A 17,521-nucleotide genomic window follows, 5' to 3' on the forward strand; every position below is an offset into this window, starting at 1 on the left:
ATCATGTGTGTGCATCATGTGTGTGCATCATCATGTGGGTGCATCATCATGTGTGTACATCATCATGTGTGCATCATCATGTGTGTGCATCATCATGTGTGTACATCATCAGGTGTGCATCATGTGTGTGCATCATCGTGTGTGCATCATGTGTGTGCATCATCATGTGTGTGCATCATCATGTGTGTGCATCATCATGTGTGTGCATCATCATGTGTGTGCATCATGTGGGTGCATCATCATTTGGGTGCATCATCATGTGTGTGCATCATCATGTGTGTGCATCATCATGTGTGTGCGGCATGTGTGCGGCATGTGTGTGCATTATGTGTGCGGCATGTGTGTGCATCATGTGTGTGTGGCATGTGTGTGCATCATGTGTGTGCGGCATGTGTGTGCCTGGTGCTCACAGAGGCCAGAAGAGGGTATTGGATACCCTGGGATGGGAGTTCAGACATTTGTGAGCCACCATGTGCTTGCTGGGAATTGAACTCAGGACCTCTGGAAGAGCAGCCAATGCTCTTAATCTCTGAGCCGTCTCTCCAGCCCCTATGCACATTCTTGAACATTATGGTTTCTGGAGAATACTGATCTGAGTTAAGCTGTATGTTCAATTTTCTTTTTCTGTTGGTGTTGGTTTTAGTTTGTTGGAAGCAGGGTCTTGCGTATGTAACCCAAACTGGCTTTGAACAGGCTGTTTACCCTCTTGCCTCAGCTCGCAAATGCTGAGATTACAAGCATATGCCATAACATTCTTCAAGTTCAGTTGTATCAGACAATGCCAAGCTGTTTACCAGGTGGTTATACTAGGCCAAGTGTGTCTAGTACCTATAATCCTGCTACTGGGGAGGTCAAATCAGAGAGGTTAGAAGTTCAAGGTCATTGGCTACATAATGAGTTTGAAGCTACTTAAGCTACAGGAGACCCTGTTTCAAAAAAACAAAAACAAGTTAAAAAATAAGTAACAATAAGTTCTACCAGGGTCAAGAATAGCTACATGAAGCCCCACAGACTTTGTTACCTCAAACTATCTTTTCACTTGAGTAAGATCCACCTTTAACCCCAGCAAGGCAGGCAGAGGATCCCTGTGACTTCGAGGCTATCCTCATTTACAAAGCGAATTCCAGGGGCTGGAGAGATGGCTCAGAGGTTAAGAGCATTGCCTGCTCTTCCAAAGGTCCTGAGTTCAATTCCCAGCCACCACAAGGTGGCTCACAACCATCTGTAATGGGGTCTGGTGCCCTCTTCAGGCCTACAGGCGTACACACAGACAGAATATTGTATACATATAAATAAATATTTTTTTAAAAAAAGCGAGTTCCAGAACAGCTCGAGATGTTACACAGAGAAACCCCATCTCGAAAAACAAAACAAAAGATCAAAGGTCCTACCTTGACTCGCAAGCCCTTCTTGATGGGGCCTCACCGCAGTCTCTGCCCTGCGTCACTCCGAGTCTTGCCTTTGCCTGGGCATTCTGTGGAATGCCCTTCCACTGGGCATTTCCACGGCTCGTTTCCTCACTTCCTCCAGGCTTTTCCTGAAGACATCTTTCTTTAGGATTGCAGTCTCCTATAAGAATTAATCCCAGCACTCGAGAGAAAGAGGCAGGTGGATCTTTGTGAGATCGAGGCCAGCCTGCTCTATAAGAGCTAGTTCCTAGACAGGCTCCAAAGCTACAGAGAAACCCTGTCTGGAAAAAACAAAAACAAAACAAAACAAAACAAAAAGACTACGAGAACCCCCAGATATGAGCCCCAGAACTATATTAAAGAATATGAGCAGCTGGGCATTAGTGTGCTACATGTCTTTAATCCCAGCACTCAGGAGGCAGAGGCAGGTGAATCTCTGTGAGTTCAAGGCCGGCCTGGTCTACAGAGGATGTTTTGTTCCAGGACATGCTCTAAAGTTGTACAGCGGAACCCTGCCTCGAAAAACAAAAACAAAACAAAACAAACAAACAAACAAACAACAACAACAAAAAGGAGGCGCAGGCATAAGACAGGCTCTAGCCTTCCTTTCCCCTCCTTCCCTTCCCTCCCCTTTTCCCCTTTCTCCTCACTTTATTTTCCGTATTACTGTTGGGGAGGTTGCTCGTGAAGGTCATAGAACAGCTTGTGGGAGTTGACTGTCTTCTGCCATGTGGGGCATGGTGATGCGTATCAGGTTGCCAGGCTTGTAGGCAAGTACTTTCCTGGATAAGCCACCTCTCCAGCCCCTGTCCTTTCTATTTGTTTTGTGGATTTATTTCTATTTTATGGGTATGAATGTTCTGCTTACACATATATGTGTGCACCACATGCATGTCTAGTGTTCTAGTGTTCACATGGCTCAGGAGAAGCCATCAGATCCCCTGGTACTGGAATGGCAGATGATTACGACCCATATGGGTGCTAGGAACCACATCCCAAAAAGAGCAGCAAATGCTCTTAATGATAACCCATGTCTTTCGGTCGCTCCTCTTTTTTAATGTGGTACTGGGGATCGAATCTGGGGGCTCCCTTATTTTCCACTGTGTTTTTCTTCTTACCTGGTTGTTTGGTTTCATTCAGTCTCAGATAGTGCCTCTCCTCTGCCAGAGCTTGAAAACTCGCCCAGAATCCTGAAGGACCATCCAACCAAACTGTAGGGGGCTGTTCCGCTCTGTGAACCACCTTTTATTTGATATTCCTATAATGAGCATGACCATTCGCGCACGCTCTGAAATACTGACTTATCTACTGCTGGGCTTTCGTCCCCACCCTACGCTACTCCTTACTTCCACAGGCCCTCCTGAGAGGAGAAATTGGGCTGTCTAGTTCACTCTAGCATCCTGAGCCTGGTCCATAATAATAATAATAATGGTTTCCAAGTCAGCTATTGTTTCCCATAGACAGCCAGGCACACCCACACCCACACCTAGGACTGGCTCTCTAGCAGCTCCCAGAACCCAGGCCTCCTTAACACTCCTATCATCTCCAGCAACATCCCTGACTCAGTCTCCTGGAGCGCTTCTACTGCAGGACTGTCTCTCGGAGACCTCTGGGAGCCTAGGGAGAACCTGAAGCCTTAGTTCTGGCTCCCAGGGTTAGAGAGACTCAGGCAGGTAACCACGCCTAGAAGGGAGGAAGGTAAGACCAGTCCATTACAGGCAAAGAACCAGTGTGAATAAAAGCTGTTGGCATGAAAGTGCACATTCTGTTTGAAGACTGTGTCCTGATCTGGTGCAGGGAAAGGACCATGAGCAGGATGGATGAAAGTATTGTCAGGCAGACTGAGAAGGGAATGGCCAGGTGGGGAGGTCTGAGCTCCCTGCAGGATCAGTAAGGCTCAGAGTGTCTTAGACTTAATCCTGCCCCCCTCCCCACAGATCCACCCAGCCACTAGCCTGCCTGATCCCTCAGCCAAATGGACTTCTCCCTGGGCCTACGCTTGGGGCCCCGGAATAAGAAGGCTACCTATCAGAAGCCCCCTCCATCCTCTGGGCGTGGGCCTCCAGCTACCTCTCCCTGCTTGTCCTGTCCCCCTTCTACTTGTGCCTGCCCTTGTCCCAGCTGTCCCCCGCCCACCTGTTCCTGCACTGCTTGTCCCTCATATACCTGCCCTTCTTGCCCAGGCCTCCCTGGCCCACCCTGCACCTGCTCTTGCTCTCCTTGCCCTACCTGTCCTCCCTCAACTTGTCCCCATACGTACTGCGTCCCCTGCTCAAGTCCACCTTTGACCTACTGCCAGCCTTTGCCTTGCCCCATTTACCCTTGTCCCACAGGCCAGACTGCCTGTGGGAGCTCCCACCTGGGCTGCAGCAGCAGCTGCAGTTATGGCCGTGGTACTGCTTGGAAGCCTTGGGGCTCCACAGGCCGCTGCAGTTTCTGCTTCAGGAGACAGAGGGCTTCTCAAGGACTCTGTCTGATAATCTAGGCTGAGAGGACAAGTACTGGAGCTACTTCCTCAGACAGAAGCTCTGCCTGGAGTAGAGATGGAATCAAGTGGACACCCCCTCCCCAAGTCCGGAAGGGGACCACTCCTTGGATACTAGTTTCTGGGTGTGCTTCTGCTGGTTCCAGAACCTCCTCCTCTGCACCTTCTGGAAAGGGTAAGGTAAGCATGTCCCTGGCTCCTTCCTCTCCAGGAGAGACCTCTGCCTATCTCCTTTGCAGTTCACATAGCTATGACAGGCTCCTCTTTCTTTAGGGAAGGAAACTGTTCAGCGGCCACTCCTGACTCTGGACCTCCCCTCACACTCTTGATTGTCTCAGAGTTTCCAGCCTCCTAACCTCTCATCTTCAGCCAGACAAAGGTGGTTGGCACCCCTTAGACCAGAAGAGGTGACTGAGCAGGGCTCTTGGTTTCTCCCTCCCCTGGGATAGCTTTGATATCTTTCCTTGTCATTTGCGTCCATCCAGGAACCTTCTGCCCAGATGTTTTGTGTTGGACATTTCCGAAAGCTCACTTAGCCTCATGACCTCAATCTTGTAGCAGTAACCCTGTCTCGGTCTTAGACAGCCATGCTCATCTGTCTTGGGGAAGAGGGGAGCTGGGAACACTTCTCTCCGGCTCCCAATGGTCCTACCCACAGGTAGGTGATTTTACTTGTATGCTCCCTGTTGCGGTGGAGATGAGAGATTCAAAAGCCATCAAGTGAGGTGGCTTTTTGAATTCTATTCTGGTGGGTTGGGTTCTTGTTTTGGTTTTGTTTTCCTGGAGCTGAGGACCTAACTCAGAGCCTTGTACTTACTAAGCAAGCTCTCTACCCCAACCCTGAGATAGAGTTTTATATAGCCTCATGAACTCACCGTATAGCCAAGGTTAGCCTTAAAATTCTTCCTGTCCCTACTTCTCACGGACTAGGATGACAAGCATGTGCCACTACACCTAACTCTCCCTTGGATTTTAATTTACCTCAACTCTCAATTTCTCCTCCTTCTCTGTTTTCTTTTTGGTTTTTTGAGAGTTTCTCTGTGTAACAGCCCTGGCTGACCTGGAACTAGCTCTTGTAGATCAGGTGGGCCTTAAACCCACCTGCCTCTGCCTCCCAAGTGCTGAGATTAAAGGCGGTCACCACCACCACGGCTTTTCTTACATTTTATTTAATGTGTGTGAGCACTGTCATGTATACCAGTGGACGCCGGAGGACAGCTTCTGAGAATCAGTTCTCTCCTTCCACCATGTAGGACATAGGAATTAAATTCAGATCTTCAGGTTTAGTAGCAAGTGCTTCTACATGCTGAGCCATTTTGCTAGTCCAATCCCTGTTCCCTGTTTCCTGTGGGTTTCTTTTTCTCTTTGTTTCATTCATTTGTTTTATTTATTTATTTATTTTGGACAAGCCCAGGCTGGCGTCAAACTCTGTCTTATTCTGCCTCACTCCCCAGTGCTGGAGTTATAGATGTATACCATATGCCTAACTGATTCACAGAGGACTTTGCAGCGCAGTAATCGTGATGCCATCACCTGAGTACACAGATGAAGCTTAGCATCACTAAACGTGAAGAGCCAGACCATTTGCCTGCTGTCATGATGCAGTCTGGAGCATTCAGACTAGAAAAGACGCTGGCCAAAGGGACACACACACTGTTCAACATGAATTAAATGAAACCCCACTGCATATCATGTGTGTGTGCACAATGTTGATCAGTGTGCACATCATGTCACATGTGCGTACACAGTCACGAGTGTGCGTGTCATGTGTGTGCATGTTCTTGAGTGTGCACACCATGTGTGTGCAGGTGCTCATGCAGACCAGAGATTTATTCCTTAGAGCATGGTCCACCTTAGATTATTTTGCTTTGTTGTGAGACAGTGTTTCTCTGTGTAGCTCTGGCTGTCCTGAAACTCACTCTGTAGTCCAGGCTGGCCTCGAACTCACAAAGATCCATCTGTCTTTGCCTCCTGAGTGCTGGGATTAAAGGCGTGTGCCACCACTGCTCAGCGGATTTTTTTGTTTTGGAAACAGTCTTTCATTAGGTCCTGTCACTCCTGCCACCATGCCCAGTTTTCACATGGGTTCTGAGGACTGAACTCATATCAAGTTTGTGTGCCAAGCAAGTGTTTCACCTACAGAACTAACCCTTAGCCCCCTATTTAATGAGAAATACAGGAGATGGAGAAGCATATTAAATGACCCAACGAGGAAATAAGTAGATGCTGGTAAAATGTGGGCGATTTTAAAGCCGGGCAGTGGTGGCGCACGCCTTTAATCCCAGCACTCGGGAGGCAGAGGCAGGCGGATCTCTGTGAGTTCGATGCCAACCTGGTCTACAAGAGCTAGTTCCAGGACAGGCTCCAAAGCTACAGAGAAACCCTGTCTCAAAAAACAAAACAAAACAAAATGTGGGCAATTTTAAGAAAACCTGAACCAGTTACCTACATAAGGTGATAGCTGTGGGAAAACGAGAAAGGACTTAAACTAGAGCTACAGAGCTGCCTCGGTGAGGCCTGCGGGTAGGAGACTATGGACAGTCATGCAGGGATATATGGGTCTGTTTTTGTTCAAGATTTGGGGGTGCCAATCATAAAAGGATAGTTTAGAAGTTGAAAACAATCAGGGTGGTGGTGCATGCCTTTAATCTCCGCATTCAGGAGGCAGAGGCAGGTGGATCTCTGTGAGTTCAAGGCCAGCCTGGTCTACAGGGTGAGTTCCAGGAAAACCAGGGCTGTTACACAGAGAAAACTTGTCTGAAGAAAAAAAAAGTTGAGAACACTTAAGTGTAGACTGGGCTGTATTTTGTTTTTGAGACAGGGTCTAATGAATTATGCAGTCCTGGCTGACCTAGAACTCACTATATAGATCAGGCTGGTCATGAACACAAAATGATCCACCTGCCTCTGCCTCTCCAGTGCCAGGATTAAATGTGTGTATTACCATTCCCACTTTGTATTCTATTGCTTTTTCTAAAATTTACTTAACATTTACCTATTTTGTGTTTGTGTGCAAGCGTGTGTGTGCATGTGCGTGTGCACAAGTACACACTATGGATGTGGAGGTCAGAGAATATTTTTCAAGTCTGTTCTGTTCTTTCCTTTCACCAAGTGGGTCTTGGGATCAAACTGAGCATGTCAGGCATGGTGGCAAGCAGTTAACTCTCTGAGCCATTCCACTGGCCCTGGACTGAACTTTTGTTTGTTTGTTTTTGTTTTGTTTTGTTTTGTTTTATGAGACAGGATTTCTCTGTGTAGTCCTGGCTGCCCTAGAACTCACATTGTAGACCAGGCTGGCCTCAGACTCAGAGATCTGCCTGCCTCTGTCTCCCAACTGCGGGAATTAAAGGCGTGCGCCACCACCACCTGGCTGGACTGAGGTTTTATGATGCCAAGGAATCAGTGCTAAGTTTTCAGATGTAAGTATGGCTCTAAGGTTATTTCCTAGATCTCATACAGAAGTATGGAATAAAACAACATATTTAGCCGGGCGGTGGTGGCGCACGCCTTTAATCCCAGCACTCGGGAGGCAGAGGCAGGCGGATCTCTGTGAGTTCGAGACCAGCCTGGTCTACAAGAGCTAGTTCCAGGACAGGCTCCAAAACCACAGAGAAACCCTGTCTCGAAAAACCAAAAAAAAAAAAAAAAAACCCAAAAAACAACATACTTAATGTGAAATGTTTCCATGTAGAAATCAGAAGTAAGAGTGGCAGACTTTATAATGGTTGAATTAAATATGTATGGGCTCATGAAATTATGTAGTCGAAATTTGAGTATGTTTGAACCCTTTAATAATAAAAGTTCAGAAAGAAACTGTGCTGGTAAGTTGGTTTCTAACAAGTCTCTGAGCATTTCTCCCTGAAAGCTAAGATTTTCTCATGTTTCTCATACAGATCTTAGTCCTGCAAGTCCTGTTAGAAGAGTGCCCGGAACAGATTCTAGTCCTGCAAGTCCTGTTAGAAGAGTGCCCCGGAACAGATTCAATGCAATGCCCATCAAAATCCCAGCAAAATTCTTCAAAGACCTCGAAAGAATGGTACTCAACTTAATATGGAAAAGCAAAAACTCAGGATAGCTGAAACAATCCTGGGCAATAAAAGAACTTCTGGAGGCATCACAATCCCTGACTTCAAACTCTACTACAGAGCTACAGTACTGAAAACAGCCTGTTTTCATAAGAACAGACAGGAGGACCAATGGAACCAAATAGAAGATCCGGATATCAATCCATATATCTTCAAACACCTGACTTTGATAAAGAAGCAAAAAAAAATATCAAATAGAAAAAAGAAAGCATATTTAACAAATGGTGTTCGCATAACTGGATATCAACATGAAGAATAAAAATAGACCCATATCTATCACCATGCACAAAACTCAAGTCCAAATGGATCCAAAACCTCAACATAAAGCCAGCCACACTGAAGAGAAAGTGGGAAGCACACTTGAACGCATTGGCACAGGGAACCACTTCCTAAATATAATCCCAGCAGCACAGATGTTGAGAGAAACAATTAATAAATAGAACCTCCTGAAACTGAAAAGCTTCTGTAAAGCAAAGGACACGGTCAACAAGACAAAACGACAGCCTACAGAATGGGAAAAGATCTTCACTAACCCCACATCAGACAGAGATCTGATCTCCAAAATATACAAAGAACTCAAGAAATTGGACACCAAAAGATCACATAATCCAGGGACTGGAGAGATGGCTCAGAGGTTAAGAGCACCGGCTGCTCGTCCAGAAGTTCTGAGTTCAATTCCCAGCAACCACATAGTGGCTCACAACCATCAGTACTGAGATCTGGCGCCCTCTTCTGGCGTCCGAGCATACATTGAGGCAGAATGTTGTATACATAATAAATAAATAAATCTTAAAAAAAAATCATATAATCCAATAAAAAAAAGGAGTACAGACCTAAACAGAGAACTCTCAACAGAGGAATCTAAAATGGCTAAAAGACACTTAAGGAAATGCTCAACATCCTTAGTCATCAGAGACATGCAAATCAAAACAGCTCTGAGATTCCATCTTACACCTGAAAGAATGGTTAAGATCAAAAACACTGATGACAACTTATGCTGGACAGGTTGTGGGGAAAAGGGAACGCTCCTGCATTGCTGGTGGGAGTGCAAACTGATACAGCCCCTTTGGATGTCAGTGTGGCAATTTCTCAGAAAATTAGGAAGCAACCTTCCTCAAGACCCAGTAATACCACTTTTGGGTATATATCCAAAGGATGCTCCATCTTGCCACAAGGACATGTGCTCATCTATGTTCATAGCAGCTTTGTTTGTCATAGCCAGAACCTGGAAACAACCTAAATGCCCCTCAACCAAAGAATGAATAAGGAAAATGTGGTATATTTATACAATGGAGTACTACACAGCAGAAAAAAATAATGACAGCTTGAATTCTGCAGGAAAATGGATGGAGCTAGAAACATTATTTTGAGTGAGGTAACCCACACACAGAAAGGCAATTATCACACGTACTCAACTCATAGGTGGTTTTTAAACATAAAGCAAAGAAAGCCAGCCTACAAACCACAATCCCAGAGAACTTAGAAAACAATTCGGACACTAAGAGAGACTTACATAGATCTAATCTACATGGGAAGTAGAAAGTAGAAAAAGACAAGATCTCCTGAATAAATTGGGAGCATGGGGACCTTGGAGGAGGATTGAAGAGGGGAGGGGAGAGACCGGGAGGGGAGCAGACAAAAATGTAGAGCTCAATAAATATCAATAAAAAAAGTTTTTTCTTGCAACAAAAAAAAAAAAAGATTGCACTGGAGATAAACTGCACCAACAGTTAACTCTCTCTCCTCCAGTTACCTGCTAGCAAATTTCCTAAGATCTTTTGCGGTTGTACTTCACAGTCCAAGGGGTCATAGCAACCTTCAGAGTATACATATTTTGAACAGATGCTACAATAATCTAAAATAATATAGGGGCTAGGGAGTTTGCACAGTGGTTGGGAGCTCACACTACTCTTATAGTTAGTTACCAGGCCCCACATGGAGTCACAACCTTCTGTAACCTAGATCCAGAGGTGCTGACACCCTCTTCTGGCCCCTGAGGGAACTACATGCCTATGGTGGGTATATAAACATACATACAAGCACACATAAAGTCAAAATAAATACATCTCTGGCTTTTGTTGATGTTTTGTTTTTATTTTGAGAAAGGATTTGCCTGTGTAGCCCTGGCTGTCCTGGAATTTACTATGTTGTCCAGGTTGGCCTCAAACTCAGAGATCTGCCTGCCTCTGCCTCCCAAGTCACCAAGCCATCATGCCTGGCTAATAAATCTTTCTATTGGGGCTGGAGAGATGGCTCAGCGGTTAAGAGCACTGACTGCTCTTCCAGAGGACCCGGGTTCGATTCCCAGCACCCACATGGCAGCTCACAACTGTCTGAAAATGCAGTTCCATGAGATCTGACACCTTCACACCAATGAACATAATAAAGTTAAATAAAAAAAAGTTTTTTTTAAAAAAAATCTTTCTATTATTATTATTATTTTAGGTTTTTCCAGATAGAATTTTCCTATGTAGCTCTGGCTGTCCTGGAACTTGATCTGTAGACCGGCCTCACATAGGAAACAGCTGTCTGTAACTCAAGTTCCAGGGGATCCGACACCTTCTTATGGTCTGTACAAGCACTGAGTATATAGTATACAGACATATACATAGGCAAAACACCCATACACATAAAATAAAAATAAATAAATACATAGACACTAAAAGAAAGAGGCAGGCATGGTGGCTCCTGCAGCCGGCACTGGAGCGGCCGACACAGGACAGTCTGGGGACAGTCTGGGGACAGTTGGTACCCTGCTTAAAATTAATCAACTAATTAAAGCTTTGTTTCATTTTGGTTTTTTGGTTTTGCTTTTGAGACAGAGTTTCTCTGTACAGCTCTGGCTGTCCTGGAACTCACTCTGTAGACCACTGTGGCCTAGAACTCAGAGATCTGCCTTCTCTGCCTCCTGATGCTGGATTAAAGGCATGCGCCACCACCCCTGGCAGCTAATTAATTTTTACAGCCAGTCATTTCAGGGTGCAGTGGCAGGTGCCTAAGACTTGAGACTAGCCTGTCTACACTGCAAGTTCCAGACCAGCCAAGGTTACAGACTGAGACCCTGTCCTCCCTCCCTCCCCCTGAAAAAACCAATACAGAGGACAGATGGCTCAGTGGTTAAGAGCATTAGCTGCTCTTTCAGAGTTCCTAGGTTTGATTTATCTGACACCCTTTTCTGAACTTTGTGGGCACTGTATGTACATGGTACACAGATATGCATGCATAACAAAATACCCATATACATAAAATCATATATGCACATATATGAGTGCATACACACACACATATATCCTTCAGGCATATGAGGCAAGTACACTGCCCGCTGAAACAGGTAGTACTGCACAGACCTCGCCAGATGTCTCAGAGGTCAAGAGCACTTACCTCTCTTTTACAGGGGACATGGGTTTGGTTCCCAGCACCCACATCAGGCAATCCAGTTCCAGGGAATCCAAAACCTTCTGGCCTCCAAAGGTACCCACACACAAGTGGCACACAAACTCCTGAAGCCTCATACACATACATACATATAAATAAAAATAATAAATAAAAATTTAAACGACAAGTGTATATACTCAGAGAATGGGTATATAATAATTACTTGATAAATATTAACTGTTAACTTGGACCAGGACTTTCTACAGTAATTTACATGGATTAAATTATGAATTCATTTGATAATTGTCTGTGAATAATTATAGAGTATTTATTACATTACCAACGGTTGCTTTAGGTATTGGGAATATAGATGGAGGAAAGAAATACAAATCTATAAGGAGAAGAAGTAACATAATACACAAATAGAAAATTCCGTCCACCAGATGGTGTTAAATGCTATGGAGAGAAAGAAGCAAAGAAGGAAAGCAGAGCATGGGGCTCGCAGTGCTGAATGAAATCCAAGGACTTGGGAGGTGGAGGCACGAAGGATGGAAGTTCAAGATTAATTCTGACTACATACTTAACAGAAGGCCAGCCTGGACTACAGAGTGGGTTTCAGGACAGTCAGGGCTGTTACACAGAGAAATTCTGTCTCAACAAACCAAAATAATAAGAATAATATATTTTTTAGAAGTATTGACTTTTTTATGGGTATGCGTGTGGGCCTAAGTGATTGCACACATACTACTCTCCTGCAGATACTGTTACCCGTCAGAATAGGCCAGTCAGATCCCCTGGAGCTGGAGGTACAGGGGGGTCTGAATCACGTACTGGGAACCAAATTCTAGTCCTCTGCAAGAACAGCAAGTGCTCTTAATCCGTTAATCTTTGAACATTCTCTCTAGCTAATAATAATAATTACTATTATTAATTTATTTTTTTGAGACAGATTCTCATTCTAGTCAAGTCCTGGAATTTACTATGTAACCCAAGTTGGTTTTAAACTCTCAGTAATTCTCCTGCCTCAGCCTTCCAAGTACACAAGTACAAGTATTATATGAGCCACCATATCATGGTAGGAAGTCTTCTCTAATAACATGACATTTGAAAAGAAATGGCTGGAGAGATGGCTCAGTGGTTAAGAGCATTGCCTGCTCTTCCAAAGGTCCTGAGTTCAATTCCCGGCAACCACATGGTAGCTCACAACCATCTGTAATGAGGTCTGGTGCCCTCTTCTGGCCTGTAGACATACACACAGACAGAATATTGTATACATAATAAGTAAATAAATATTTAAAAAAAAAAAAGAAAAGAAAACTGGAGGCGGAAAAAAAAAAGGTAAATATCTTGTCGCCGAACCTTGCAGGAAGCAGTGTGCAGAGGCCCAGGTGGGAGGAAGTGTAGACAGAGCAGTAGGCAGGGTGATTGATAGAGTATGAAGTCATGGAAGTAGCAAGAAGCCCCGGGACAGATGTATCTGTACACCATTAGAAAGATTTGACTTCAGCCGGGCGGTGGTGGCGCACGCCTTTAATCCCAGCACTCGGGAGGCAGAGGCAGGCGGATCTCTGTGAGTTCGAGACCAGCCTGGTCTACAAGAGCTAGTTCCAGGACAGGCTCCAAAACCACAGAGAAACCCTGTCTCGAAAAACCAAAAAAAAAAAAAAAAAAAAAAAAAAAAAAAAAAAAAAGAAAGATTTGACTTCCATCCTCAGGGAAAAGGCAAGCCACTGGAGGGTCTCCAGGGCATAATATTGAGGCTGAAGAAAATTTAACAAACATCCCAAGATAAAGCAGTTTCTAGGAAGCAGGAAGTGGGAGTTGAGCTCAAGGACTGAAGTTTTTTATTTTATGCTGCCACTGAACGTTTAGCCTTCCTCATTTGGGCACTGCTTTCCTATGAGTTCACACAAAGAAGTAAGGAAGCTTGGCTAAGCTAGTAAAGTGAAGGGTAAACCTGGAACCTCAATCTACATGCAGCCGGAGTCCAAGTTCTTTACACCACACTGCCTCCCTCAGGTGTCTGGACAACACTGACTGCTGGCCGGGAGGTCATTATCGGAGATGCAAACCCTGGATAGCCTCGGCTTAGGGCAGCCGCTGGCTCGGAGGGACCGCCAGCCTCCTTCCGAGGTACCGCGTGGAGGAAAACAGACAAAATACGTTTTCATCTGGGATGGCCCCGCGGGTATCTGCGAGGTGGAGGAGTCAATGGCACCGGACACAACGCCACCAGGAGCCGCCGGCCTCTCCGCTAACCCCTTCCCCACTGCAATTCGGGCTCCAGGGCGGGGGCAGGATGGAGGGGCGGGGCTTCGGCGCCGCGCCCCCGTCACGTGACGGGGCCATCATGGCGGCGGCCACGGGCCAGCCCGGCTCCCGGAAGCAGGCTCTGAGGGGCGGGCGCGCTGCTGGAACCCGAACGGAGCCGGAGCCAGTGCGGGGAGGGCGGCCCGGCGGCCTGGAGCCGGACGTGTCCGGAGCGTCCCCGCAGACCGGGGCAGCAGGTGAGACGGAGGCCGGGCGAAGCGCCAGCGGGTGAGGGGACGCTAGGCTGGGGCTAGGGGGCGCAGGGAGTTCGCGTGACCTAGAGTCGGGGGAACCTGCCATGCACGCGCGTGACCGTGAAGCACTTGGGGAGGCCCGCGCGGGCGGAAGGGATGCTCGGGTTAGATGTGGAAACATCGAGCTCCAAAACTGGCTTATCAGTGAGAATGGGAGGTAACAGAAGAAACGTACAGGAGCTATCATGGAGAAGGGCAGCAGCCCCTTTAGAACCTGCGGGACCGGGATTACTGAAAGGAGCCCCATTTTGCAGTAGTGCCAGGCCAGGGTGGGGCGAGTGCCTGGCCTCTCCCCCATCTCCCTGCCCCACAGAGTCCTAGGAGACAACCACTCCTCCCACCCACTCGACTGGTCCCTCCGGTCTGAGCTCTGGGGGAGTGGAACTGACACAGAGTTGGGTGGAGCTGCCTTCTGCTTAGACACCCAACCCCTTGACTGTGCCACCTGGATTATGGATGTGACTATGACCAACGTTCTCTCCCCAGGTCGTCCGGGGGCCCACCATGCTGGTGACTGCCTATTTGTCTTTCGTGGGCCTCCTGGCCTCCTGCCTGGGCCTGGAGCTGTCAAGATGCCGAGCCAAGCCCCCTGGAAGGGCTTGCAGCAACCCCTCCTTCCTTCAGTTTCAACTAGACTTCTATCAAGTCTACTTTCTGGCCCTGGCAGCAGATTGGCTCCAAGCCCCCTACCTGTATAAACTCTATCAGCATTACCACTTCCTGGAGGGTCAGATTGCCATCCTCTACGTTTGTGGCCTTGCCTCCACAGTCCTCTTTGGCCTGGTGGCCTCCTCCCTTGTGGATTGGCTGGGTCGTAAGAAGTCTTGTGTCCTTTTCTCCCTCACTTACTCTCTGTGTTGCTTAACCAAGCTTTCTCAAGACTACTTTGTGCTGCTGGTGGGCCGAGCCCTTGGTGGGCTGTCAACTGCTCTGCTCTTCTCAGCCTTTGAGGCCTGGTACATCCATGAGCATGTGGAGCGTCATGACTTCCCTGCCGAGTGGATCCCGGCTACCTTTGCCCGAGCCGCCTTCTGGAACCATGTGCTGGCTGTGGCAGCAGGTGTGGCGGCTGAGGCTGTGGCTAGTTGGATGGGACTGGGGCCCGTGGCACCCTTTGTGGCTGCTATCCCTCTTCTGGCTCTGGCAGGGGCCTTGGCCCTTCGTAACTGGGGAGAGAATTATGACCGTCAGCGTGCCTTCTCCAAGACCTGTGCTGGAGGCCTGCGCTGCCTGCTGTCCGACCGCCGCGTGTTGCTGCTGGGCACCATACAAGCCCTGTTTGAGAGTGTCATTTTCATCTTTGTCTTCCTCTGGACACCTGTGCTGGATCCACACGGGGCCCCGCTGGGCATTGTGTTCTCCAGCTTCATGGCTGCCAGTCTGCTGGGCTCTTCCCTGTACCGCATCGCTACCTCCAAGAGGTACCACCTTCAACCCATGCACCTACTTTCCCTTGCTGTCCTCATCGTCGTCTTCTCTCTCTTTATGTTGACTTTCTCTACCAGCCCTGGCCAAGAAAATCCTGTGGAATCCTTCATTGCTTTTCTACTTATTGAGTTGGCCTGTGGGCTCTACTTCCCCAGCATGAGCTTCCTTCGAAGAAAGGTGATCCCAGAGACAGAGCAGGCTGGTGTTCTCAACTGGTTCCGAGTGCCCCTGCACTTATTGGCCTGTCTGGGGCTCCTTGTCCTCCATGACAGTGATCGAAAAACTGGCACTAGGAATATGTTCAGCATCTGTTCTGCTGTCATGGTGATGGCTCTGTTGGCAGTAGTGGGACTCTTCACGGTAGTGAGACACGATGCTGAGTTGCGGGTGCCCTCGCCCACAGGGGAACCCTATGCCCCTGAGCTTTGAAGCTTCCAGGACAAGGGGTCGGGGATGGACTCTTGAATCCCACCTACCCAGCTGTACGACTCACTTTGTGACTCTGTCCGGGAGCCCCTCTTGCCAGTGCTTTGTATTGGGAAGGACATGGGGGTGATGGACTAGAAAGGTGCCAAAAGTTGACTGTGTTATTCCTTTCCTCCTCGCCGTATAAAAATAAACACTTTTAATGGATCGTTGATTTGATTTACTGTACCCACCTCAGTTTCTGGTGAGGGGGCAACTGGAGATTTTGGGGTAGACGTGGGATTACTAGCAACCACCCTTTATTCCTGACATCTTCAAGTCTGTTTCCAGTCAACCAGAACTGTGAAGTGCTTCTCAGCAGAACTGGGCAGAAATCCTCCATCTTCTTGACTGTGCCAGGTGCCCTCCCCAGTGGTCCACATGCAGGGGAAGATGAGCTCTTGAAGCTGGGGTCACAGGCGTGTGCAGGATGCTGAGATCTGAGCTCTAGTCCTCATGATTACATGCAGCCCTCTCATCATCATAACCACTGAGCCGTCTCTCGAGCTGCGAAGGGGAAGATGGCCTTTGAGCATGTGGTCAGTGCCCTGTGTATCAGGCCATTGAACAAAGATTCCAGGGGTTTGGGCTGCTCTACTGCAGTGACCGCCCTGTTAGAATAAACTAAGTTCTTTCCCGTTCTGAACATGCATGCCTGCCTGCCTTCTGCTTTGTGGCTACAAATGCCCCATTTGTCCAGGGCCATCTAGGCATATAGGTCCTGTGTCCCTCCTTGGAACATAAGCAAAGGGCCACCAAGAAAAGAGTGGAAAGGGCTGAGGGACAGGGACATCTTGTCTGTACCTGATTCTTCCCCACCCAACCTGGGTGAAGACTATCAAGTCATCAGGGCAGGAAATAGTACCAGTGGGAACACCAGTTTTGTGGGCCCCTCCCTGCCTCGCCTCTGATTGTATCTGTCTTTCCTCCTCCCAGCAAAACCTGGGCTTCCCAAGGGAAATGGAGGCTACTTTAAAAAGGGTGGGGATGGAGGGAGAGTGCCTCAGGGGTGTGTCCTGGAATGTGCTTGAGATGGGCATGGGGGACCCACATATTCTGGAAAGGAATTAATTACTTTTCCTTGGGTCTTAGAAGAATTCAGGATGTTCCAAATCCTGTAAGTACCAGCCTGTGTGGAGAAATAGCATAAGCTGATGGTGGAGTTTCTGCAGCAGGGGGCTGGGGAAATGGACCAGTCTCAAATGCCCACTCAGCAGAAAAAGGCAATGTCTTCCCACCCAGGCTGTGGAAGTTGAGGGTAAGTACAAAAGCAGGTACCATCATTATCCCCCCCATACTGCCCCCATCATCTTGAGGCTAAAGAAAGTCTGTTGCAATAATTTAACTTCCTCTTTCTGCCTATTGAACTGGACCATGATGCGTTTTATAGTTATCTGTAGACATTCTGTCTTTTCCCGTCATATTGTGATCTCTTGAGGGTGGGAGGAAAACATCTCATTCACTCGAGCCTCTGCATATATACACACAAGTGCCCGTGCCCAGTGTGTGTGTGGAGAAGAAAGAGTTTACCTCCCATAGTCAAGAGTGGCCCATGCAGAAACCTATTAGAATACAGAGAATCTAGAGCTTAGCTCATGATTTGGTTTTGTTGTTGGTTTCTGTTTTTGAGACAAGGGTCTCACTGTGCAGTCCTGTCTGGCCTGAACCTGAATCTATAGAGCAGCCTAGCCATGAAGTCTCAGGTGGCCG

The 17,521-nt window shown here is 47.4% G+C and overlaps 1 protein-coding gene across 1 annotated transcript; it reads left to right on the forward strand.

Moving 5' to 3' along the window:
* Positions 1 to 13,706: 13,706 nt before the first annotated feature.
* Positions 13,707 to 15,979, forward strand: LOC121459429 (molybdate-anion transporter). Its single transcript, XM_041669189.1, has 2 exons — positions 13,707 to 13,861; positions 14,405 to 15,979. Exon 2 carries the CDS (start codon positions 14,423 to 14,425, stop codon positions 15,773 to 15,775), a length of 1,353 nt encoding a protein of 450 aa, XP_041525123.1. The 5' UTR covers positions 13,707 to 13,861; positions 14,405 to 14,422; the 3' UTR covers positions 15,776 to 15,979.
* Positions 15,980 to 17,521: the final 1,542 nt, after the last annotated feature.

This window comes from Microtus oregoni, unplaced genomic scaffold (assembly GCF_018167655.1).
Source record: "Microtus oregoni isolate MIOR12 unplaced genomic scaffold, Mior012 000019F_ref0000042, whole genome shotgun sequence".
Classification (NCBI taxonomy): domain Eukaryota; kingdom Metazoa; phylum Chordata; class Mammalia; order Rodentia; family Cricetidae; genus Microtus; species Microtus oregoni.